The 27583-nt window shown below is 41.2% G+C and overlaps 1 protein-coding gene across 1 annotated transcript in view; it reads right to left on the bottom strand.

The window, feature by feature from the left end:
- dnah12 (dynein, axonemal, heavy chain 12) overlaps positions 1-27583 on the bottom strand; it is a 239166-nt gene that overhangs the window by 167957 nt on the left and 43626 nt on the right. The window contains exons 9-17 of the mRNA XM_067998764.1: positions 25031-25219; positions 24263-24425; positions 23066-23157; positions 16944-17122; positions 14668-14803; positions 10663-10788; positions 9433-9567; positions 4952-5145; positions 3114-3360 (exon numbers count right to left, since the gene is read on the bottom strand). Coding sequence (XP_067854865.1) covers positions 3114-3360; positions 4952-5145; positions 9433-9567; positions 10663-10788; positions 14668-14803; positions 16944-17122; positions 23066-23157; positions 24263-24425; positions 25031-25219 — 1461 coding nt within the window. The remainder of the gene's footprint in view (positions 1-3113; positions 3361-4951; positions 5146-9432; positions 9568-10662; positions 10789-14667; positions 14804-16943; positions 17123-23065; positions 23158-24262; positions 24426-25030; positions 25220-27583) is intronic.

Here is a 27583-nt window from a genome sequence, read left to right on the forward strand (position 1 = left end):
AAGGCTGCTCCCAGTTTAATGATGCCTCACCCCAGGTATCATCAGATGGGGTGAAGAGGAGGGCGAAGACAGAGATCTTGCACCCGGCAGGCAGGAGGAAGCGGCCAGCCTCTGCCACCAAGAAGGCCTGGCTCGAGGTGGCAGAGGGGGTCACCTGCGCAACCAACATATCGCCCACCTGCATACAGTGCAGGAGGCGCTGCAATGACCTCAGTAGGTCAGCCACAGTGAGAACACGAAGTCTTTCCCCTACACTCCATCTGCCACAACACTGCCCCAACCCCACATCTCCTTCGGCACCGCCAACACTACTCTGTCACATCACCCCTCATACCCACTCAAACCCCATCCTCATCTTACCTCCACCTACTCACCTCGCCAGTACTCATCCTGCCACTAACACGCGACCCAATCCTCATACAATCTCATGGCTCTATCCCATACTCACCCTCTCGTGCATCTCCCTCACGGCCAGCCTCACTCAACCTGCCACCACCTGTGCTGCAGCCACAGGGCATGCATCACATATGTGCAGTAGGCAGCGTAAGGCAAATGTTTCGTGAGCATGAAGGGTGTCGGAGGGTTTGCCATGGGTGTTACCTATATTGAATTTCAGAGCAACAAACAGCACACATTATATTGGCACCACCACTGCCATGTCTCCGCGAATCCTGTCTGTTGTGTCCAATAATGCCCGCTCCTGGGTATCACTATGAGGACCCACCACTGATGCCACCCATCATGTTACTGCAGAGTAGGTGCAGGTGTATTTGCAGGGCTCTTCCGCGCAGACGACTGAGAGACATCCGAGGTGTAGCCGGCTGCACCCTGGAAGGATGCGGAGGAGAAGTTGTGGAGGGCAGTGGTGACTTTGACAGCGACAGGTAAGCAGTTGGTGCTGGGGCCAGCCAGGAGCCGCTCGGCATGAAAGAGCCTGCAGATCTCCACGACTACATGTCGAGCGAATCTGCGCCTCCGTGTGCACTGCTGCTCGGAGAGGTCCGGGGAGCTGCGCCTCGGTCTGTGGACCCTGTGGCGAGGGTAGTGCCCTCTGCGATGCGTCTCTCTCTGCGGTAGCCCTCCCTCCTGCTGTGCAGGTGGGCGTGCAATAACACCGTGTTGGGGGGCTCCACGTCTCTGCGGCGGACGGCGTGGACTGCGAGGCTGCTGAGGCTGGTCATGCTGTTCGTCCTCCGAGGGTGTCCACGCACCACCCATCTGGCAGGTGTTGGTCTGAGGGGTTGTGCAGGGTAGGTGGGTGGTTCCTCGGACTGGGGCTGCAGTTTCGTGTCGGTCTGTCCTCTGGCTTGGCGGGGGGTGGTGGGGGGCAGGGGTTGCCCTATGTGACGCGGTGGCCTCCTGCGTGGGTGAGGGCTCTCCCCCGTGGGGTGCACCTTGGCACCTGCCACAGGCTGCTGGCTGCAACACGCCTGGTTGGAGAGAGACTGTTTCCCCCAGTGTGTGAAACAGTCTGCGATGCAGGTGAAATCCCACACTTCCTCTTTTGACAGCTGATTCAGCTCATTAACTGACCTCAACAAGCAAGGTAAGTACTCTCAAGTGGAACCCCGCTGGCTTTAATTGCCTGCGGGATTCCCACCAGCGGGGGCCACGCACGCAGCCCCGCACGTCATCGGGGAACCCGGAAGTGGTCGGGATCGCGGCGCGATCCGGTCACGTGACCGCATATCGGGATTTTCGGGGCCCCCCCCCGCTGGAAACCCGCAGGAAACCCGACCCTAAAATCGAGCCCAACTTCTTTCCTGACTGAAACCAATCAATTCCAGCACAAACAAGGATCCAAACTTGCGGCCTTCGAGTCTGTGTAGCTTTGCATATGCTGGGTAGTGCCCTTCTCCAGGACATTGGGGAACCTTGAATAGAAATATCTGAAGCAGATTTCCATAATTATTTTCAACCATTTGATTATCATATCTGATTGATTGATTTGAAAAGATTAACTGTTCATATTATCAGATGGTTAGCTGGTGTAAATAAAGTGTCTTTTGGTACCATTCTGCCACTTAAGAATTTAATCTTTTTTTAATAAGAAGCATAATTCATTGACTGCATCTCCAAAAACTGCTTAACTGCTTCACTGCCTGCAATCAATTTGTTAAACAAATTGGCAGAGAATTTTCACAGGATTCCTCTGATCTCCTACAGTAATTTTGGTGGAAACCCTGGAGAAAAAGTGTTAAGTGGCCGTTTTTACCCAGTAACGCTACCGCTCTGGGGGTTCTGCCAAGGGTACGGCAGTAGGTCAGAAGAAGCTCCATGGAAATTGTAGGTAGTAGCTTTAAATGTCAGACATACCTACAATTAATAGAGAGTATTTTTTTTAAATTTTAGGTGGTATAAGAGGCTGTTAACCTAGAGTACCTGAGTAAATCCTTTTCTTAATTCAAAAGCATTTCAAATATATTACCTTTCTACTGGATCATCTAATACTTAATAGATTACAAACAAACTTTACAGAAAATAGTAAATAGAATTAATTCTGAGGGAAATGGGATGCCAGTTCTGATATATCGGCTTGGATTTTCCTCGACCCACTCCAGAAAGTTTGGGCCAGGACTTCCACCCAGCACCCAGATCCTGCCATGACCCCAATCCATTTTCTATGCAAGACGGTTCCCCACCACAAAGAGGTAGCTCACACTGCTGCAGGAGGAAAGTGCCAATGGTGCTGCAGCAGAATCACTGCTGCAGCACCTGAAGGGGTGAACCATTTCAAGGGGTAAGAGGAGCCCTGAAGACCAGCCTTGAATTTCATGTTTAGGCCTTGGACTGGGCTAACCGAGGATTTATCAACACTCCTCTCCTGGTAGTGCCTGTGGTTGGCGGGATCAGCGACAGAAGGCAAGAAAATGCGGCAGCTAGCCCGTCATCATTTACATATGGCTGGCATGGAAGGGATAATAGGCGGCCCTCCTGGCTGGAATCAGGGGAGGACAATTGAAGTTGGGCCGACATCACAGCAGTATGTCTTGCCATCCGACTTTCATGCCTTTTCCACCGCTATACCACCCAATTTGGGACTGGATAATGGACGAAAATCCGGGCCATAATCTCAGTTTTAGAGCATTATTGTTTTATCTCATTTATTCTACCTTATAGTCTTTGATTTGAGCCAGTACTGTAGCACACATTACAGCACTTGGACTCTCTTTCTTTTCTTCTTCCACCACTTCCTCATCAACAAGCCGTCGGCGAGGGGCTGTCTTCCGTTTCTCAAGTTCTGCTTTCTTTTGCTTCTGCCGGAACAATTTTAGCATCCTGTAAACCTCACGAAAGAACTCATCTACTTCTGCCTCCATGCTCTCTCCATTCAGCTCAAGGAATGAGCCATCCATCCACCTTAAGAAAAGAGAATATAAATGCAGTGGAACTCTGTTGAATGCCATAGGTCAGGATGAACAATTATTTCCATATACCAGACATGAACACAACAAAACAGACCTATTATGACATATCTACTTTTTACTAGGCAACAGGATGAGGTTTCTTCAATAACTACCTGTTCTTTTGGTATGATACCCTAACAGCTTGATAATTAATTCAATTACTTCACATCTCTATAGTTTGGTTCAAGAAACAGTAGAATGGCCTCTGTTCTATCTGGTTTTAATATGCCAAACAGATCTAACTTCCTACAGTCAGACTGGGTTCAAAGCAATGAAAGATAGCCAAATCTAAGGAGATCATTTGCTAAACCAGATCTGATTCATTAGAATATGGACTCCCTCCCTATAGTATTGTGAACTAGTTACAAACACAAGAACCCCACAGGTAAGCCGTGAGATTCAGTCAAAAGTCTTGTATCCAATCTATGTTCTCCAAGTTGGAAGCCAGTGCTTCCTCCAGATCCTCGACAATGACTGGTCATCCAACTAAACTACATGAGGAGAACCCTGTAATGCAATCCCTTTACTTCCACAATCCCCAAACCAACTCAGTAGTATTACCCAAAACTATTCCATCCCTTCTTACAATTCAAAGGAATAATCTTCCCGCAGAAACTTCATCTCACCAAATAAAAGTAGAGTAGATAACATCCTTTACATATATAGTTCTTTACAGGGAGAATACAAAAACCATAAAGCCTGGTTGTATTACTTGGTACAAGCTTGGACCCCAAAGTCATAACTGATGTCTATTCATGCCTGTTACACAAATAAATTTGATTAAAAATAAAGATTTTTCACCTTTAATAAATTCAATTACAACAAGGATATCAACATTTGGTCTCATACTAGTCACCATCCCCTAGGAATGTTGTTTATATTTTCTTCTTAACAATAATTACCTGAACAGTTCTTTGTTTCACAGTTAAGAATGGTTTGGACTGTTAGCAATTATTTGTAACAAACGCAACCATGCACTTGGGCAAGTGGATATCCATACTGACCTTTCAACTCCAGGGTGTGGGCTCTGACTGCTAGCTGGAATGGCCTTCTATAAAATGAATTTTGGCAGTCCTAACTCAGCTGTTAGTGGACATAGGCTCGCAATGCAAACTTGTCCCTACTTCACCACTAATTAGCAGTAATTTGGTAATCTCAGGATGAGTGATGCGAGAAATTGAAACTGTCACACTGGTGTGTGGTTGAGGGTTGTGGCACATTGTTGATGCAGACTCAAGGGAGCTTTACTCTGTAGCTGACGGTGATATACCTGACCAGACAGTGCCAGAAGCTGCACGAACATCTCTAACTTTATCAATTCAGCCACCCACTTAATTTCCCAGATCCCTTTAAATGTGATCAATCTCCTTAATATTTGTATCCTGATGATATTAGGAAATCTTATACTACAGGTATTTTATGAATAAGTGTGAAAAGCAGCAAATCCAGAACAAGCCCCAATAGAACTTCAATTATCACTGTCCCTCAGTCATAGATTTAGTGATGACTTGCTGGATCACATTATTTTTTTGCACTCCACTTACTTCTTCTCAGTGCGTTGCCATTTTAGAACCTGAGCAAAAAGTTTCTGGTATGGGTCAGTGTTAACTTTGATTATTTCAGCCAGTGGATAAGTGGTCAGGTCCCATTTATACAGAGCTTCTTCGCTGTTGATATACTCAATTAACTCCTCTGCATCTTGTAGCCTTTTCTGCACTGTCCGCACATCATTCACATACTGCAAACAGAAGAGAACCCAATTTAATAATACTTTGTGAAAAAAAAATACACAGCCTAAATTTTATATTTCAAATGTGTTATCATCCAGGGATTTATTTTAACCTTAAGAAAAGTTATTCTGGCAAAAGCAAATATTAAAAGAGAGAAACTCCTGGTCTGAGTTATTCTGCTCAAAACAAACATGAAATAATATTCCACTTTCTGTCCTCTAAATGTGGAATTATTTTTTTGAAAGAGAAATTAAGCATATCTGATGACTTAGCAAATTTATCCAGTAACTGCCAAAAACTTAAAAGATACTTAAAAACACTTAAACTCTTAAAAAAGCTTGCCCCTGGTCTCTTATGGTCTTCAGCTCTGCAGCAGCTCTGGCCTACACAAGCAGGCCTCAATGCTTCTTCCACTGAAGCATTGTTTTTAGGAGGTGGGTCAAGAGTGACAGTGGAGGAAAAATAGAGCATTCCACTAAGCCGTGCCCACCCACACCACCCCCCACCCCTGCACCCCCTCCCCCCACCAATCACCTGCCTATTTTTGAGTGATCCCAGAGTGTAAAATGAAGGAATGCGGGATGGGGCCTCCCCACCACTTTTTCCTCCAATTTACCTCCAGGACAACCCAAGATTAGTCAGATTCCTGGAGGAATCCTGGAGCCCAGAGTATTTCTTCTTTATCTTGGATTCATTGGTTGATTTTCTGAGTTTTTTGGGAACTTAGATATTGTCTTGTTAATACTTCTTGAGAGCTATCTCTTCTCATGAAATTTTCCAACTGCTCTGATTCAAACAAAATTGTTTCTTTTATATTCCGTAAAAAAGTTAATGGAACATCCTTGATTTTGAATAATTCATTGCCATTTAAATTCAGCAACAAACTTTGCAACTTTATTTTGAGATAAGCTTGGTACAAGACCTTTGACTTTCACTGGCTACTAAACTCCTTTTCTACAGTGAGTTTTAAAGTGACAACTACCAAAGTACATAATTTTTGTCACAACCACCTTTCATAAACATAAGAACATAAGAAATGGGAGCAGGAGCCCCTCGAGCCTGCTCCGCTATTCATGGCTGATCTTCGACCTCAACTCCACTTTCCCGCCCAAGCCCCATATCCCTTGATTTCCCTAGAGTCCAAAAATCTAACTATCTCAGCCGTGAATATACGCAATGTCTCAACATCCACAGTCCTCTGGGGTAGAGAATTCCAAAGATTCACAACCCTCTGACTGAAGAAATTCTTCCTCATCTCAAACTTAAACGGCCAACCCCTTATCCTGAGAATATGCCACCTAGTTCTAGACTCTCCAGCCAGGGGAAACAACCTCTCAGCATCTATCCTGTCAAGACCTCTCAGAATCTTATATATTTCATTGAGATCACCTCTCATTCTTCTAAACTCCAAAGGGCATAGGCCCATTCTACTCAATCTCTCCTCATAGGACAATCCTCTCATCCCAGGAATCAATCTTGTGAACCTTCGTTGCACTGCCTCTAATGCAAGTATATCCTTCCCTGCGTAAGGAGACCAAAACTGTACACAGTACTCCAGGTGTGGTCTCACCAAAGCCCTGTACAATTGTAGCAAGACTTCTTTGCTCTTGTATTCCAACCCCATTGCAATAAAGGCCATCAACCATTTGCCTTCCTAATTGCTTGCTGCACCTGCATGCTAACTTTCTGTGTTTCTTGTTCGAGGACACCCAAATCTCTCTGAACACCAACATTTAATAGTTTCTCATCATTTAAAAAATATTCTGTTTTTCTGTTCTTCCTACCAAAGTGAATAACTTCACATTTTCCCACATTATACTCCATCTGCCATCTTCTTGCCCGCTCACTTAACCTGTCTATATCCCTTTGCAGACTCTTTGTGTCCTCCTTACAGCTTACTTTCCCACCTAGCTTTGTATCGTCAGCAAGCTTGGATACATTCCACTTGGTCCCTTCATCTAAATCATTAATATAGATTGTAAATAGCTGAGGCCCCAGCACCGATACTTGCGGCACCCCACTAGTTACAGCCTGCCAACCTGAAAATGACCCGTACAACCCTGCTCTCTGTTTTCTGTCTATTAACCAATCCTCTATCTATGCTAATATATTACCCCCAACCCCATGAGTCTTTTTCTTGCGTAATAACCTTTTATGCGGCACCTTATCGAATGTCTTTTGAAAATCCAAATAAACTACATTCGCTGGTTCCCCTTTATCTACACTGCTAGTTACATCCTCCAAAAACTCTAATAAATTTTTCAAACACGATTTCCCATTCATAAAACCATATTGACTCCGCCTAATCATATTATGATTTTCTAAGTGCCCTGTTACCACTTCCTTAATAATGGATTCCAGCATTTTCCCGACGACCGATGTCAGGCTAACTGGCCTATAGTTCTCTCTTTTCTCTCTCCATCCTTTCTTGAATAGCAGTGTTACATTTGCTACCTTCCAATCCCCTGGGATCGTTCTAAAATCTAAGGAATTTTGGAAGATCACAACCAATGCATCCATTATCTCTGCAGCCACCTCTTTTCGAACCCTAGGATGTAGGCCATCAGGTCCATTGGATTTGTTGGCTTTTAGTCCCATTAATTTCTTCAGTACTTTTTCTCTACTGATACTAATTACTTTAAGTTCCTCACTCTCATTAGCCCCTTGGTTCCCCATAATTTCTGGTATGGTTTTTGTGTCTTCTACTGTAAAGACAGATACAAAATATTTGTTTAACGTCTCTGCCGTTATCTTATTCCACATTATAATTTCTCCTGTCTCAGCCTCTAAGGGACCCACGTTTACTTTTGCTACTCTCTTCCTTTTGACATACTTGTGGAAGCTCTTACAATCTGTTTGTATATTTCTTGTTAGTTTACTCTCATATTCTATTTTCTCCCTTTGTATCAATTTTTTGGTCATCTTTTGCTGGTTTCTAAAATTCTCCCAATCCTCAGGCTTACTATTCTTCTTGGCAACATTAAAAGCCTCTTCTTTTAATCTAATACTATCATTAACTTCTTTACTTAGCCACGGATGGATCACTTTTCCCGTGGAGTTTTTATTTCTCAATGGAATGTATATTCGTTGAGAATTTTGAAATATTTCTTTAAATGTTTGCCATTGCTTATCTACTGTCATATCTTTTAATCTAATTTCCCAATCTGCCTTAGCCAACTCACCCTTCATGCCTATGTAATTGGCTTTATTCAAGTTTAAGACTCTAGTTTCGGACTTGAGAATGTAACTCTTAAACTCCATTTCAAATTCTGTCACATTATAATCATATTATTTCACATGAAAACAGTCAATAAATATTTTGAAAGTATCAGCTTAGATAGTTTCGAATCAATATTTTCTTCACCAATATGTTTTTTCTCGTAATAGCTAGAGGACTTTAAGTTCTTGGTTTCTTATTTTTGTGTGTTGGGATTTCTTTATTTGTGTTATTTCACTGACAAGTGTTTTTGTAAACCGCTAAGACAAAAAGAGTTCTTTGCAGCTATTCTTTGAAAGAAAATAGTACCTTACATTAAGACTAGGCACTATTTGATCTGGGCTGAATTAGTCAATCCTAGCTGACGAAGCAGAGGAGTATTGTAAATGGCTTACGCATCTTTGTGCTATGTCTGGAAAAATAAAGCAAAAAAGCAAAGATTCCTAGTCATAATCATTATCCATTGATCAGTGCTGGAAATGCATATATCTGTAGTGTGTGGTCAAGCTTAGCTACAATGGCTTCCAAAATGGAGTTCCTGTGTTGATGCTCACTGATCTGGGCTCACAGATGAAGAATGGCCATTTGGGCAAGGAGGGAAATAAACAAATAAAAACTCTTTGATATTCCATATAATGCATACATGGTGATCAAGAAGAATACCTGTTTAATGGATTGAGCTCAAGAGTCCCAAACTTAAGCAACATTTTCTTTGAATATCCATTCAACCAGCTTGATTAAAACGACTATTAAACTAAGATTTGAATTGTCAGGTCAAACAACAGAGCAAAATTTCATCAGGTAAACATTACCCACTGTAGAGTTTACGTAAAATATTTCAACAATAACTAATTAAATATCAAATTATACTTTTACACTACTTTATATGTACTTTATATGTACTCTATATTATCTAGGTTATCTATGGAAATTCTCAGATATGCTCATTTTTAAAAGAATAGGTAAATTGCTTATATTTTTATATACATGAGCAGGAAATACAATTCCAACATTTGAAATCAACGAGTCGATGTCAAAAGTTAGGACATGTTGTTACTGTTAACAATGCTTCTCTAACCTGCTGCATCAAGTCGAGCTCAGAGCATTGTGCAAATTCCTCCGAGCGCCGGGAAAGCTTCTCCAGTTCCACTATGAGTTTCTCCCGCTTAGCCAATAGCTCAGTTTCTCCTTTAAGCTTTGCTTTCTCAACCAGCTGTATAGTCATAAAAATATGAACAAATATTCTAGATTTACAATTTAAACACATCTGTGACTGTGGAACAGCCATTTAGAATGAATATACCTCAAGCAATCTCCAATTGTTACACTTGTTAACTAAAACCAAGATGCTTTACATGCTCTGTTGAATATCTAATACATTAGAAACAGTTTGCGCACTCATTAAAGATGAACATACCATCCTATTTGAATACTGCACAAGCCAACCTTGTTGAGGTCATGCATACCGATGTTAAGTATAAGCCTATTAAGTTACATTCAGGACAAACCTGGGACTTTAGGCATCTCTAGTCTTTATAGTTTCAACTCTCCCCTGTGAAATCTCAGACTCCAACAAATGCCTTTGATATTAATTGATATAAATATTAATTTAACAATGAAACCTACACTATTCAAACCTGACAAATAGCAATTCCATAATTCTAGCAGCATAGAATCATCTGCATTGATTCTCTAAGTCTATACCAAGCCTTATAACTTTCAATTTTTTTTGTAAATTTTCTCTCTTTCCTTTTCCTCCTGAAGGCATCCTTGATCTATAGGACTCCATACATCACTGAGGCATTGGAGAAATGCACAGTTTACTTAGAGGTTAGAATTACACAGAATTTACAGCACAGAAACAGGCCATTCGGCCCAACTAGTCTATGCCGGTGTTCATGCTCCACACAAGCCTGAGGTAGAGATAGAGAACACAAGTACACAATTAGTAAGCCTCGTATTAAACAGCATCCACAGCCTTGCCCCACCATGTCTTAGTAAATTCCCCCAGTCTTATGCCCCTTACCACACCCTATCGTCCTCTGACTCTGCCCCCCCCCCCCTTCAGCCCAGCTGCTTCAGCCCAACTCACCGGATCTCCCTCCCTAAATTTCTTTGCCACCCCACTTCTCTTGCCTCCTTTTAAAACCTTCTCAAAATCTATCTTTCCAACCAACCTTCGAGTCACCCCTCCTAATCTCTCCATCCATAGCTCAGCTTCTATTTTCCCTAACTTTATTTGTGAAGAACCTTGAGACATTTCTTGCATTGAAGGTGCTATATAAATGCAAGACGCTGATACACTTACATCATCATTTTCATCAAAAACGGGATTGATGTTCTTTGGCCAAAGGAGGACAGTGGCATGTAATTGTAGGTCTGTAGGATTGAATATATAAACATCCAACAGGTAATCCAACCTGCGGCGAAGCTCCTGTAAAACAAATAAGGGTTATATTCTACAGAGGTTTCAGGTGTTGGATTTCCTGTGGAACATAATTTTATCAGTACTTAGCCGATACTGAGTTCTAAAATCATTTGATGTTTTCCAATCAGCATTCAGGATCAAAAAGGATATGAAACAGCACTGACACATACTGTTGGAGCCACCATTGATGTCAGCTAAGCATTTCTTTAACAAGAATAATCATTCTAAAACTGTTGATTCTTTATGTACCTACAGGAAGGAGAGTTTAAAACAATTTTTGCAGTAATTAAATGGTGATGGAAGTATACTTTACATTGAAAGTATTCCTTTTCATAGAAATCTTCCCCTTTCTATAATTCTATATAAATAATTTTTTTGTTTGAATGTATGATTGTAGCAATGTAGAGTTCAAAACTATTTTCTAACACCATGGTATTATTGGTCACCTGGATGGCAGGGACCAATCAGTTCAAAGAATCAAATTCCATTACAAACACAGAAGACATAATTCAAGTTGAAATAATTCTAACCCTCGTTTGAAAGTTTAACTAAGTCAAAGTAACTGTAAATGTTTAAAAATTCAAGTTCTAAATGAATTGTTAACTAAGTTGAAGCCTTGGACTTAGGACAAATCTTATTTATGAGCAACCCAGACAGATGTGTTAGCTGTTGAGTTAGAATTTTTTTTTAAATTTTGCCCATGAGCAAAGTTGGTATATACTAATAATCAGTTGTGGATTATTGCTCAATACCTACAGTAATAACTACACAACCATTAATTCTTCATTGTGGACATCATGAAGTTTTTGCTGTACTCACTGCTGGTAAGACAAAAAGGACTAACTGCAGATTAAAATGCCCCACAAACTCAGTAGTATGTTGTATTAAAACTAACAGATGTATAAAAGAAATTTCATGGCTGTGATCTCACCTCAGGGCTCAAGTGAGAATTACAAACCACTTAATCTTTAATACCTTCAGTCCCTCTCTGCCTATTAATCTCTCTTGACCACCCATTATCTTCTATATAAACCAAAATGTAGTGAAAAGAAATTTTGCTTCTAACTTTCAATGGAAGAGAATAAGGCCCAGTAACTGGCACAGATCTATATAATTATAAATCCATAGCAGCACATCTTTTAAATGCATCATACCTGAAAGTGTGGTCTCAGAAACACCACACTTTCTATAGGGCAAAAATTGTCATTGGTAACTTTACAAATTTTGGGTCTGGCAGTTGATATTCTCCTGGGTTCAGCAGTGCTGGCTATTTGCATAAGTGGATCAAGCATCTTATGTTCAGGAGTGTGCCCATACTGCCCAATATCTAATCATACAATAGCATAACCCAGAAGTATAAAAAAAATATTCCCTGATGATCTGACCTGGATATCATGGGCCAGAATTTGCTAGTAAAATTACAGCAAGTTTAATGCGCATTGCCCATTGTGGAAGAGATACCCTGTGAATTGTGAATCACCAAAAATTGCTGGACGATTTGCTCCGCTCCTGCCATTAGCCTCTCCAAATGACAGCTCGCTGTCAACCACCCTGTGAGTTTCAAGAAATTGCTGAATTTGCGCATTAATTACCAATTAAACTTGCCGCACAAAGTTACGGCTGGTACTTAACAGCATAAATATCCTTTAAATGACAAGATTTATGTTCCTGCAATGCCATTCAACCTCTCCGGCCCAGAAAGGGAGCAATTGAAACTGCGGAGTCTCTTTCCTGCAGGTAGTAAATTGTTGTTAAGAGATATTTAAAATTTAAAATTTTAATTTTTTTTTACTTTTCCTTTTTGTCTCTTTTTTCTCTTCTTTAATCCAATCTTTCCTTTCCTCTCTTTATATCTTTTTTTGTATCTGATTTGACCCTAATTCATTGTATTTCCTTTTCCGTCATTCCTCTGTTTCTTTCTCAATCCTTAAATCTCATTGGTTAAGGAGATAGACCAGAGGTCCCACCAAGTTCCCAGATGCCCCGTTGCCCTCACACCATGATCAGCTCGCACTTCCAGCAATTTGCAGCACAAACATTTTCGAGCTGAACGGTGAGTGAAAAAGTCTAACTAAAGGGGCACGCTGCAAGATGCCCCGCTCCAGCAAATTCTGGGCCCATGTCTTTCACACACGCCCTCACTTGCACTTCTCCAATCTTTCAGTAGAAGGCCTGAAAACACTTTAGGGAGATGAGTTGAATTGTTAAGCTGCCCTTTATAGACAGGAAATGAAAATACAGAGCAACCTTTGTAAACAAGCCTCACTTACTTCACTCAATTCACTTCTCTCTTGGAAAAAGTAGAAAAAAGGTAAACCATATGTCTTGTCTCCCTACATCTTAGCTTCCTGCCCCAGACCCAGGCCTGCCACTAACAGAATCCCGTTTGAAGTCTGACTGCCTACAAATTCCCTAGGAATTTCACGGGCCAGCTGTCTGAAGTCCACTCAAGGGGAAAATCTACTCCTATGTTTTAAAAAACGCACAAATAAACTTCATCTAAATAATGTTTATCGAAATTTATCCTCCATCTATTCTTCAAATAATTTTGAGAACAATGGAGCAAAAACAGTTGGAAGTAAAAGAAAAATATTCCAGCAGCTACTGAATTGTACAGATGCATCCTGGGAAATTGGGTATACAGCGCATAATCACATTGCACAATCTAAATTCAGCTCATAGCATCACAACTCTGAGCAAAATATTAAGTCCAAGCCTTTTGAGAGTGGCTGAGGCCTTCAAGTAAAAGCTTTAATGATTAAAGTTATTTATTGAATTGTCTTTTTAATTCAGGAATTAAAAGATAAAAATAGACAATTCAACAGATACATTCAATCATATTATTGCAAAAAAATAATTTTGTGAATTTCCTTTTTGTTTGAACCTTTATTTTGGACAATTAGAAATTTCAGTTACTTAAAAAAATTCAGGCTGCATTTTCAGCAATTTCTGGGGAAAAGATAAAACAATGCCACCTAGTGACCGCATTATGCAACTACAGGTTGAAAAGTTTACCTCGGTGGTTTTCATCAAAAATGTGGACATAGAAATTTATAATGGTAAAAATTAACACAAAAGTGTGACATCAGGAAGTAAGCTTTGATAGACAGGAAGTGCATGCAGATGCAATACTTCTAATATATATATATAGATATTGATCAAATTAAATGTATTAAATTGTTTCAATATATTATGGATTCAATTATATTTAATACATTACTTGTTAATCCCCCACGGCATTGTTCAGGGCTAGTCAAGACCAAGCATAGTCTTGTTAAATGTGATTATAGGATAGGGGATAACTGGGCCAGGGCACACAGATGTAAAATTTTTAATAAGGCCTAAGTATATAATATAAAATATATACATAATTCAGTTTCCATTTTAAAGTCATACATTTTGTCCTTATGTTTATATAATACTTTGATCTATTATTATTTACAGTTAAAAAGCAAAACTGATGCCAATTTAAAAAGCAAAGAAGTAGATTTGGTTATAACATAGCATTTGCTCTTCAGGATAGGCTAAGGAAATGGGAGATGAAAAACCAAGGTGCTACTAAACCATCACTAAGGGAGGATGTAATTACAGTGTGATAAGTTTACATAGGCAATTTCCATTATAAGTACAGATATAGGAATTTATTATGGGAAAAGTTGACACAAAAGCAGGACAAAAATGTCACAGTGGGTAGTAAGGTATTGCAGATAGGAATTGCATGCAGGTGCAACATTTTTAATGTATTATAGATGTTACAGATTATATTTATTATATTTTATTATTATTGCACTTTCAGGCAATTCACTTGGTCTTCACTCTCTATGGGCAATACCACAGAAGACTGACTAGTGTATCAATATTTACTGAGGATTTTTTAATACTTACTTTGATTCTTACATTCAGAGCTGCAATACCTTTACTTTTCGCTTCATTCACATAGTCTATCACTTCCAGCATTTCTTTTGTACTCTCAGGAATGTTCAAAGCTTTATCAACAATATATTCAAACTCTTGACAAATTCTATTAAAAAAAATCACAAATTATAATTTTATAGTCAACAGGCTCAAATTTGCCAAGATTTTGAGATATTTATTGGAAAAAAAGTCTTGGCGGAAGATTTAAATGTACTCTTAGAAAATCTAATCATATATATCTAATAATATATAATGACAGCCAGAAACAGGATAGGACTCTGTGGTCCATGCAGATTGCAGCCTTCCCCCAAGTCCAAGGCATCATTAACCGTGTCCACTTCATTCTGAGGACTCTTTCAGACTCACTGCTTTCATGAATCGCAAAGGCTCTACTGTGCAACTAGTGTGTGATCACCAGCAGCGCATCATGCAGGTCTGTGGCCACTTTCCTGGCAGTTGCTGTGATGCATTTATATTGCAGCAATCCTCCATTCCCCATTCTTTGCCCCTGCATAGTAAATGAGAGGCTGGCTCCTTGGGGACAATAGCTATCCCGTGCACACTTGGTTCATGACTCCTCTCAGGAACCCATGCTTGGCGGTCAAACTCCATTATAATCAGATCCATAGGACAACTAGAGCCATCATCGATCAGACCTTTGGAGTCCTCAAGCTATGACTTCATTGCCTGGACAGACCTGGTGGCTTCCTGCAAAACAGCTCAGAAAGAGTGTCCTGTATGACAGTGGTTTGCTGCATAACTTTGCTCTGTAACTGGGATAACCTGTGGAGCCAGCATTAAAACAAGGACCTTCAGCATAATGAGAGAGATGGCACTGATGACATTCAGGATGGTGGAGGGTTCAAACACCTGCCTGTAGCTAGAGCTCTTCGGCAGCAGCTCATTAAAGAGCACTTCAGTGGAACAATTCCTGCTCCCCTGCATTAATATTCATGTCCAACATCTGTCGCAGTCCTTTCAACCTCCAATAAACTACATCGGCCCAAAGGCTAACATTGATATTTGACACCTGACATTTCAAGGTCACTAACTACTACAAAAACATTCTGCACACATAGATTTCAAAAGGTTTATCATTTTACTGGTTTACATAAATGCCTACACAATCTTAAGTGGCAAAAATGGGATAACAGGAAGTGAAGTGGTGCAGACAAGAAGTGCAAGCAAATGTAAGGTTTTTAATGTTTTATAGATTTGTTACTTCCCCTTCCCCATGCTGAGTCCCATTTCAACATTATACTCTCTAGTCAGGGTGGTCCAGCCCACATAAGTCTTCATGGATATTGTCAATGTAGGCAACTCTGTACCCTCAAAACTGTATCCATCCCATCCCCCTCCCCGGCCACTGTCTCAGGTTGAATCAGACTGTTCGCAGGCTCAGCGTTCTATTTGATCCCAAGCTGACCTTCTGACCCCATATCCTCTCCATCACTAAGGCCGCCTACTTCCACCTCTGTAACAAAGTCTATCTCTACTTTAGCCCATCTGCTGCTGAAACCCACATCAGTGCCTTTGTCACCTCCATATTTTATTCCCATGCTGTCCTGGCCGGCCTCCCATCCTCCACCTTCCATAAACTTCAGCTCATCAAAAATTCTGCTGCCCGTATCCTATCCTGCACCAAGTCCTGCTTACCCATCACCCCTGTCCTTGTGATCTAGATTTTCTGCTTGTCTTCCAAAATTTAAAATTCTCACCCTTATGTTTAAATCCCATCATTGCCTTGCCCTTCCCCATCTCTAGCTTCCTCCAGTGCTATAATCCCATCCCACCTCACCCCTTGAACCCTCTGTTCCTCTGACTCTGCCCTCGTGCATTCTCTCCCCACCCCTCCCTTTGCCTCTCCATGGCAGCTGTGCCTTCAGCCACTGGGGCCCTACACTCAGATTTACTTCTCCTCCTTAATATCCACCTCTTTGAACTCTTTTGGTCAACCCTTCTAATATCTTCTTCATTGGCTCTGCATCCATTTTTTTCCCTACGCCTCTGTGAAACACCTTGGGACGTTTTCTACGTTACAGGCACTATGTAAATGCATGTTCTCGTCAAATGTGCTGCATCAGTATATGGTTCATGGTGCAACCTCTTCAACCTCTTTGATCTCACTAACAAATACGGGTTAGGGTAAAGGAAAGACATGTCTTTCAGCATTAACAAAACAAGAATTGAAAATAACAATAATTTGTTATTTCAGTCGCCAAGATCCATTTGTAACACTGACTTACCGCTCATTTTCATCTCTGTGTTTTGCAACCAGTCCATCCAGCAGCATATCCGCAAAGCTCTTTGCTTTTTCTGCCAGGCCTTGCTTTAAGTCCTCACAGTCCAATCGCACCATATGAAAATGGGCAACTTTTAGCAGACTCATGATCTCCACTGCCAAGCCACGAAACTCTTCTATAAACTTAACAGAAATTACAGAATGACTGAACTGTAAAAAAACAACTACTAGGTTTTTACTGGAAATAAGAAAATGCTGTCTACAAGTAAATATTACAATTAAAGGTTTACTGTTACTTCTCTTCTCCTCTACTACTAATTTCCCTCCCTTTGTCTTCCCCTCCCGATCTTTTTACATCCCTCTTCTCCTGAAGTCAGTCTTGTAGGGATACAGTACTTTGGCATCTCTTCCAAGTGGCTGTTCTTCATGTGTGAGCCCAGGCAGTGAAAACTGGTAGGTTCTTTGATTGTAGAGAACATCACAGCAGAAATCAATCCTGTCCTTACCCAACGTCCATGTATAATTTCAGGTAAGAATCACTGAATACTGATCAAGAGCAAGAACCAGAAATGACTTTTTTCTCTCCATCCCAGGAGTGCAAAGGCCAACTGTGGCAGCCCCACCACCTCCTTGGCTGAAAGCTCACAGCACAAACCAGAGACATTTCTGGTCTGTATGACTCAGTACCATTAGATGATACATTTATTCATTAAATCATGCGAGGGCTCACTTTTAATATTATTGCTGTTCTAAATTTACCCAGTGAAATGTAATGCTGTCATAAGCCTCCATCTTTTTTTTATTTATGGATGTGGGCGTCACTCGCAAAGCCAGCATTTATTGCCCATCCCTAATTGCCCTTGAGAAGGTGGTGGTGAGCCACCTTCTTGAACCGCAGCAGTCCATGTGGTGAAGATACTCCCATAGTGCTGTTAGGAAGGGAGTTCCAGGATTTTGGTCCGGTGACAATGAAGGAACAGCGATATATTTCCAAGTTGGGATGGTATGACAGCATATTCTTCCATAGAGCTTTTTGAATGAATTGGTGTACCACATTTCTGGATTTTTGGCCATTTGGCCACGGAAGAGCTGGGTTTAATTTGTATTAAAATATTACTTTTAAGTTAATGGAACTGTGGGTTGGGCAGTAGTTTCCCAAACTATGAGCTCGCTTTCACTACTGTGGGGTGGGAGCCAAAATAGTTTGGAAAATGCTGCATTGTGGCAAGATGGTGCAATTTATTTGAAAAAAAGGAGATAGTTTCTAGAGGACTCCACCAGGTGTGCAGTAACCACTTTAACAGGTAACCCTACTGCCCAACCCACAGATAGGGAGGGGTCAGAGGTCACTACTGGCTTCCTGTCCAATGAGGAATAAAGTCAGTTTTGTTCAAGATCTGGAAAGGACACATTTCCTTGATTCAGAGAAAAGGCTGACCAGAAAGAGTGAATGTTTAGCCCGCTAACAGAGATAGTGTGGTATGTTTTATTATTTGCTATACTACAAGGCAGTTTACATAAATTAAGTCAAAGTGAGGTGAGATTTACTATAACTGTTACTCTGTAAGTTGGCTTACTGACTGTAAAATCAAGCAGCTTGACAATTTGCATCTAGCCTTGTCTGACTAAAGTGTTAATCCGTTCTCCTTTCAGAAGATTGGAATGTCACATGAGAGAGTAAAATATCCCATTCTAACAAGGGGGTTTCGATGTTATATCCTCAGGTCACGTTATTGTAGAACTAGATATGTGCAGTAACTGTAAACTCCTGACCACAAGGGATGTAAAATCAGCTTCTGGGAGAGACCAGAGATCCTGAACTCAACAGAATATCTAGATCAGACCTGAAATTTGTAACATGGGCCTTCGGAACATTCAGCAGAAGTGAATTTGCAGGGTTTTTTTTCCTCAAGTTGGAAAAATCCAGAAAATTAAGCGTAAGAATGACACAAAGCCAACAGTTTTAAGAGTGTTAAAAGCATAGACAGTTAACAAATGTGGCACAAAGAAAGGGAAGCTACCTGTTTCAATTCAGGCTTTCTCCCAACACCTTGTCTTGTGCATATGCAAAAGGGCAAGTTTCATAAGTAGACTGAGTCTACAGTGAATTGCAATCTGCACTCTTATAGATACCATATCTGAGATAGCAATCTCAGGATTAACAATTACTTTTATATTGTGATATACAGGTCACGTAGGCTGCCTATTACATTCTCCTAACTCTCCAAAAGGTGGTAAATACCACCGCATCAAACTAGTGCATATAAAATAAAACCGACAGTTTTATTGAAAGGTGGTATACACAGAAGTAGTCAGATACTAAAAGTACAATATTAGATTTCCACAATATATAAATGTTTGAAAACAAAAAAAGGGAGTCTTAAATCCTTGAGGTTATTTTCAGGAGCATCTGAGGAAAATTAACCTTCATTGAACCACTCTTAGTTCCTGCATGTGGCAGAGTCAGTTTATCCCTAGCTCAGGGCAGCTGTCCCTCAATTTTTAAAATATATTTGTTATCATGATGTGGGAAGGTCACATTTATTGCCAATCCACAGTTGCCTTGAGAAGGTGGTGGTTCTTGAACTACTGCAGTCCTTGTGATGGTGCACCCACAATGGTATTAGGTAGGGAATTCCAGAATTTTTATCCAGCGCTGACGAGCCAACAGTAATATATGTACAACTCAGGAAAAATGTGTGATTTGGAGGAAACTTGGAGGTGATAGTGTTCCCATGTTGTTACTGCCCTTGTCCTGGATAGGGCTGTTGACGTAAACTTGGTGAGTTGCTGCAGATCATCCTATAAAGTGTTAATACTGCAAACCACAGTGCTCCGGTGGTGGAAGGGGTGGATACTCTGTCCAGCACCAGCAGCACTGATCAAATAGACTGCTCTTTCCTGGATGCTGTCAAGCTTCAAGTGTTGTTGCAACTGCATCCATCCAGGTGAATGGCGAATATTCCATCACACTTATGACGTGAGCCTTGTAAATGGTGGAGGGACTTTGAGGGTTAAGAACATAAGAACATAAGAAATAGGAGCAGGAGTAGGCCATATGGCCCCTAGAGCCTGCTCCGCCATTCAATAAGATCATGGCTGATCTTTGACCTCAACTCTACTTTCCTGCCTGATCCCCATCTCCCTTGATTCCCCTAGAGTCCAAAAATCTATCTATCTCAGCTTTCAGAAGGTGAGCCACTTATAGAATCATAGAAGTTTACAACATGGAAACAGGCCCTTCCGCCCAACATGTCCATGTCGCCCAGTTTATACCACCAAGCTAGTCCCAATTGCCTGCACTTAGCCCATATCCCTCTATACCCATCTTACCCATGTAACTGTCCAAATGCTTTTTAAAAGACAAAATTGTACCCGCCTCTACTACTGCCTCTGGCAGCTCGTTCCAGACACTCACCACCCTTTGAGTGAAAAAATTGCTCCTCTGGACCGTTTTGTATCTCTCCCCTCTCACCTTAAATCTATGCCCCCCCGTTATATACTCCCCTACCTTTGGGAAAAGATTTTGACTATCTACCTTATCTATGCCCCTCATTATTTTATAGACTTCTATAAGATCACCCCGAAACCTCCTACTCTCCAGGGAAAAAAGTCTCAGTCTATCCAACCTCTCCCTATAAGTCAAACCATCAAGTCCCGGTCGCATCCTAGTAAATCTTTTCTGCACTCTTTCTAGTTTAATAATATCCTTTCTATAATAGGGTGACCAGAACTGTACACAGTATTCCAAGTGTGGCCTTAGAAATGTCTTGTACAACTTCAACAAGACATCCCAACTCCTGTATTCAATGTTCTGACTAATGAAACCAAGCATGCTGAATGCCTTCTTCACCACCCTATCCACATGTAACTCCACTTTCAAGGAGCTATGAACCTGTACTCCCAGATCTCTTTGTTCTATAACTCTCCCCAACGCCCTACCATTAACGGAGTAGGTCCTGGCCCGATTCGATCTACCAAATGCATCACCTCACATTTATCTAAATTAAACTCCATCTGCCATTCATCGGCCCACTGGCCCAATTTATGAAGATCCCGTTGCAATCCTAGATAACCTTCCTCACTGTCCACAATGCCACCAATCTTGGTGTCATCTGCAAACTTACTAACCATTCCTCCTAAATTCTCATCCAAATCATTAATATAAATAACAAATAACAGCGGACCCAGCACCGATCCCTGAGGCACACCGCTGGTCACAGGCCTCCAGTTTGAAAAACAACCCTCTACAACCACCCTCTGTCTTCTGTCGTCAATCCAATTTTGTATCCAATTGGCTACCTCACCTTGGATCACGTGAGATTTAACCTTATGTAACAACCTACCCTGCGGTACCTTGTCAAAGGCTTTGCTAAAGTCCATGTAGACCTCGTCTACTGCACAGCCCTCATCTATCTTCTTGGTTACCCCTTCAAAAAACTCAATCAAATTCGTGAGACATGATTTTCCTCTCACAAAACCATGCTGACTGTTCCTAATCAGTCCCTGCCGCTCCAAATGCCTGTAGATTCTGTCTCTCAGAATACCCTCTAACAACTTACCCACTACAGATGTCAGGCTCACCGGTCTGTAGTTCCCAGGCTTTTCCCTGCCTCCCTTCTTAAACAAAGGCACAACATTTGCTACCCTCCAATCTTCAGGCACCTCACCTGTAGCTGTCGATGATTGAAATATCTCTGCTAGGGGACCTGCAATTTCCTCCCTAACCTCCCATAACGTCCTGGGATACATTTCATCAGGTCCCGGAGATTTATCTACCTTGATGCGCGTTAAGACTTCCAGCACCTCCCTCTCTGTAATATGTACACTCCTCAAGACATCACTATTTATTTCCCCAAGTTCCCTAACATCCATGCCTTTCTCAACCGTAAATATCGATGTGAAATATTCATTTAGGATCTCACCCATCTCTTGTGGTTCTGCACATAGATGACCTTGTTGATCCTTAAGAGGCCCTACTCTCTCCCTAGTTACTCTTTTGTCCTTTATGTATTTGTAGAAGCTCTTTGGATTCACCTTTGCCTTATCTGCCAAAGCAATCTCATGTCCCCTTTTTGCCCTCCTGATCACAGAGTACTCAGCCTCTGTCCTGCTCCTGCAGCTAGAGTGTTGATATGGCTGATCCAGTTAAGCTTCTGGTCAATGGTGTCCCCCAGGATGTCAATGGTGGAGCATAGTAATGGTGGTACCATTGAAGCTCATTTCATAGTCTTCTTGTTGGAGATGGTCATTGCCTGGCACTCAGCTGGTGCAAATGTTATCAGCTACTTGTCAGACCAAGCCTGGATGTTATCCAGGTCTTGTTGTAGCCTGGCATAGACTGCTTCATTACCAGAGGAGTTGTGAATGGAGCTGAACACTGTGGAATTGTCGGTGAACTGCCCCACTCCTGACCTTATGATGGAGGGAAAGTCACTGATGAAGCAGTTGAAGATGTTTGGCCAAAGGCACTGCCCTAAGGAACTCTGAAGTGATCTCCTGAGGCTGCAATGAGTAGTGCCCAACAACTATGACCATCTTCCTGTGTTTCAGGTCTGAATTCAGTCACTGGAGGGTTTTTCCTTGATATCAATTTAGTTCAGGCCCCTTAAGAGCCACACTCTTTGATGTCTGGGGCAGTTAGTCTCACCTCTTCTCTGGCATTCAGCTCTTGCATCGATGTCTGGACCAAGGCTGTGGTGAGATCTGGAGCCAAGTGGTTCTGGCAGAATCCTCAATTACGTGGCTGCCTCTATTTTTGAACTTAAAGCAAGCTCATTTAATGATCAAATGATTTCTTCTCAATGGTCAAACAATGAAGATGTTAACCATGTACAGAAAATTAGTGAGGAAGAGAAGTGTGTAACCATCCATCAGGGTAGGAGGAGGAGACAGGAGGCCATGCAGAAATCTGCTGGCGGTGTTAAAGTGACAAACGGTTATTCAGTACTGAAAACCTGTGATAATAAGTACAACTTGGAGGAGAACAAGCACCAGCAACACCACATGAATATTGTACCCAAGGACTCAAAGGTTGCCAAAGTAACATTCCTGCATGATGGTATCCTCTAAGTGCTCAAGATAGTAGTAAAAGGGTAAGCTTGACTATTCATGGTATACACTTACATCTGCGTATTCATCAAATGAATGTTCCTCTTCCATGAAGTTCTGTATACGTTCAATGGCAGTTCCGTTTATTAGCCAGTCATAATTTTCAACTATGGAAAGAGACATAAAAGATTCATGGGAATAACACCTGAAATAAACCATTCCCATTAATACTGTCATTGCATCATGATTAAAAATCAGTGCTAACATAAAGCTTCTCCTGAAGGGGACCTCTTGTCTGCTATGAATAAAACAGATTTTGCACTGCACTTAGGTACAAGGCTTCTTCTTCAATTTATAACAGAGATTTATTCCAATTAAACAGATTAGCCTGGAAATTACTGAGTGATGTTCATGTATGAACACTTAATGTTCTTCTCTCTGCCATGCTAATGGAGATGTTAACAGATTTATTTTCAGTTTCTCCATTGTCTCCTTTTCCAAGCAAATATACTCCTCCACAAGCCAAGAAAATGAAATAATCTGCACCATCTACTCCATAACTTTCATCAATGGCAGCCCTCTGCAGGACGTGCAATACAATCATGAACAGCCACTTTTGTCTCTTTCTTGCTCTCGAGATGGAGCACCATAAGCATGCAATCTAGCAGTTCATCTCAGAAAAAAATTAGACTTATCCAATTCATACAAGTGAGATCAAGTGACAACTGAAATTCTCAACATTTTAATTAGGAGTCAAGACTAATCTTTCTGTACAGACATTCCAGCTCATCTCTGTCACAAATACATTGGCTGACCCATTGCCTTTTGTAAATGTTCTCCATCAGGGCACATTTCTTCAAGCAATTCATTTGAGGTACTGATTCATCCAACCCAGCTTAAAAATTAAAACAAATGGTATCTGATAATAATGGCACAGTACATGAAGTTTCAAAAATAGTAGCAGTGACACCAAACATTTCCATGCACTGTACATTGAGGTACCAATTTGCTTTTATTTTTAAACCATAAAGGCACAACACAGAGCCTTGTTTGTTAATGATTTTTTTAAAACTACACAGATGGTTATTGAAAGTGAGCAAATTTCAAATTAGATGGAAACTTTTGGTTTGACCTGCATTGTTTTTATGCTTAAACCCAATTTGGTGAAAATAGTGACTGTAAATGATGCAGTGTCTCAGCTATATAAAATAACTTCCTACCACAGAAAGTTAATGCATTTATCAAATTGAGAACAAGAACACCTAAACTTACCATATTGTTGGAAATGTGCAGCTGCTCCCTCAAAGTTGGTTTTGACTGTTTCCTTGAGTGTAGAATAGGCCCACTTTAGGGTATCAGCAGATGGTTTAGCCTTAATGTTCTCAATGTTGTCAGTGTTACTATCAGATAGCCAGGACTGCACTGTTTGAACATTCTGATTGAAGCAAAACAAAGACAAAATTAATTATATTGCAATTTAGTAATCTATGGGGAAGACTTTCTTTTTGTGCTACTTGTAACAAAACTATAAACCTATTTGGTGTTAGAGACTGCACAGGGTAAATCTTCTTCCACTATGTATTTTTTTTTAAGAGTATACGCATTCTAATGGATGCAAATAACTTTTTAATTAAGAAGTATGTGTCAACCTGCTTATGAATATGTGCAATTCTGTTATACACGACAGTGGATGTGAAAATTCAAGAGAGATAGGATTTTTTGTTACATCAGTACTTGCATTATTAATTCTCTTTCACTTTGATGTGGCATTTCACCACTATATGTTTCCTGTCATTTACAGTTTCATAGCTTCTTAAATAAATGTATGTATTTTTGTAAACTAATTATACAGCAATGTACATTGAGGGTAAAATTCAACTTCAGCAGGGGTGCAGAAATGGGCAGTAGCAGATCTGTCACCCATTATGCACCTTGCCCATTTTGCATTCCCATTGTAAAAAAAATGAATTTGCTATGGCGCTTATTCAAACCTTTCATATATCTTCAGGGAGATGGGTCAATATTTTAGGAACAAACTACCTGCATGGAATCTTCTATTTTGGATATCACGAACAGCACAGTCTCCTCCAGGTCTGAAAATGTGGGATAGAACTCCATTTTCTCTTCATCAAATGTTAACTCCATCTTAAACAGGGGCATTTTGTATTTGTCCTCTTCGTCAAAAAGCTCCACGTAGGCCTTTACTGTTCTTCCGAGAAACTCTTGCAACTTGGATAGTAAGAACAACAAAGTTAAACCCCCTGCTAAGATCAGATCGCATTGTCTCTTCAGAATAACTGAATAACCTGATCAATTTGCACATTGCATTTGATTTGACACAAATGAAATATAAAAAATGGCTCTTATATGGCAATTTCTGTAAAGAATTGCTAGTTTAACTTGAAGCAATATTGGTATATATATATTACTGCATGCTGCTTAAACTGAACTGAACTGAATTCCTGTTGAAAATAGGCAGCAAAGGTCAAATTAAGCTTTTGACTTTAATTAGTTACATAATTTCAGTTAAAACAGACATTTTAAGTGTTCGGCTACTAATTATAATAGCACAAATTTTTTAATGGAAATTACAAAGACAACATTATTACCTTTGAAAATTCTTTTAAAAATGCAGAATTGTTTATTAGTCTACCTGTGTTTTCACCTGAGTATTTTGTTAAATATTTACTTCAGAACAATTCTACTGAATGTACAATATCACAGTAAATCCTTCAAAATACGTTTGATTCTCTTCCAAGCAATAATTATTGACCTAGAAATCGGATAGCACCCACAAATGGGTATATGGGGAGCAAGGTGCCTCCCCCCTTGAAGAGAGCGTCCTGGCAATCATGGGAAGGAGCAGAGTGGAGGCCATGGTCACTGGCGATGCTGGAGGAGATGCTGCACAGAGTTTCTTTATACTTAATCCTCTTTGTCTCTTCTGACTTCTCCCTCACCCCATACACTCTGCATGACAAGCTGCAGATGCTTTCAACACTCATTTCTTTCGCTCTGGTCCTCCTCGTGCAACAAAGTAACTTGTCCCTTTCTTTCATTTCAATTGCTGAGAATGTTGACACCCCTCAGCCAGGGAGGAAGAGGAGTGCAGTGTTGCAGAAGATGCACCATCACTTGATCTGACTCTCACAAGCACCAGCTCAGATACTGACACCATGTGGATTTCAGAGGTTAGGTTAGAGGAGGAATCTGCATGTGGTGACTTGGCAGGTACAAGTATGCAGGAGCTAGGGCAGGGGGATAAGATCGCCACAGATGCCAGCTCGCCGGAGGGCGAGGTCGCACACTAATCCCGCTACAGAGGACTCAGATGCTGACTTCGATAGCCCAGGCTACTGAAGAAGATTCATTGACACACACTGGCAAATGCCTGTGCACTGGGCAGCCTGCCAGAGAGCTTGAGCACAATGTCGTGGAGCATGGAGGAATCCAGCTCCAACTTGTCTCAATGGAGATCATTCTGTCCAACATGGTCCAAGATGTTACACTGCTGGCATGGAAGTTCAGAAGGCTGCCATCTCGGCTTTAGGGGCCACTGTTGAAAGGGGCTTAAAAGTCGCCACATCACTCCAGCACTCTGTTCACTGTTCTCCAGCAGAGCCCGAGGAGTGCTGAGGCACCACCCCAGGAGAGTGGTCTTGGATCCATGGGAGAGGCACATCCTCTCTCGGGATGACAGCATGTTTGCTCCCCACCAAACACTCTGCCAATGCCCTTACTGGTGACCACTCAGCCATCCATCCCAGACTGCTGCAGCCCATGCCACGATGTTGAAGTCTGCAGCCAGGCCCTCTAGGCCCACAGCTGCTCGAGGTTGTCCCCCATCTGAAGTGTCCTCTATCGAAGCCTTCCACCTCTCAAGCTGCAGCAACTGGGGAAGCACCTCGTAGGAGCAACAGGATAGGAAAAGGAACACACGAGACAGGCCCTAAGAGATTGCACAAGGGTGATCGGTCATTTTGTTTGTCAATGCTGATGTGATTTGTTTGATAAATTTGCTTTTTGATCTGGATTTGGAGTTGAATTTGTTTTTGTAATGAAATGAGGTGGTTATTCACTGGCTTTATAAATAGAGGCAGAGTACAAAAGCAAGGATCCTATGGTAAACCTTTACAAATGACTGGTTAGTCCTCAGCTAGAGTATTGTGTCCAATTCTGGGCACCACACTTTAGGAAGGATGTCAAGGCCTTGGAGATGGTGCACAGAAGATTTTCCGGAATGGTACCAGGGATGAGGGACTTCAGTTATGTGAAGAGACGAGAGAAGCTGGGATTGTTCTCAGAGGGGACATTTGATAGAGGTGTTCAATATCATGAGAGGTTTTGATAGTTTCTCCCCATCTACTCTGTTTCCACTGGCAGGAGGGTCAATAGCGAGAGGACACAGCATTAAGATAATTGGCAAAAATACAGGGGGGAGACAAGGAGAATTTGTTTAATGCAATGAGTTATGATCTGGAATGCACTGCCTGACAGGGTGGTGGAAGCAGATTCAATAGTAACTTTCAAAAGGGAATTGGTTAAATACTTGAAAGGGAAAAATGTGCAGGACTATGGGGGAAGAGCAGGGGA

The sequence above is a fragment of the Heptranchias perlo genome, chromosome 17 (genome assembly GCF_035084215.1).
Source record: "Heptranchias perlo isolate sHepPer1 chromosome 17, sHepPer1.hap1, whole genome shotgun sequence".
Classification (NCBI taxonomy): domain Eukaryota; kingdom Metazoa; phylum Chordata; class Chondrichthyes; order Hexanchiformes; family Hexanchidae; genus Heptranchias; species Heptranchias perlo.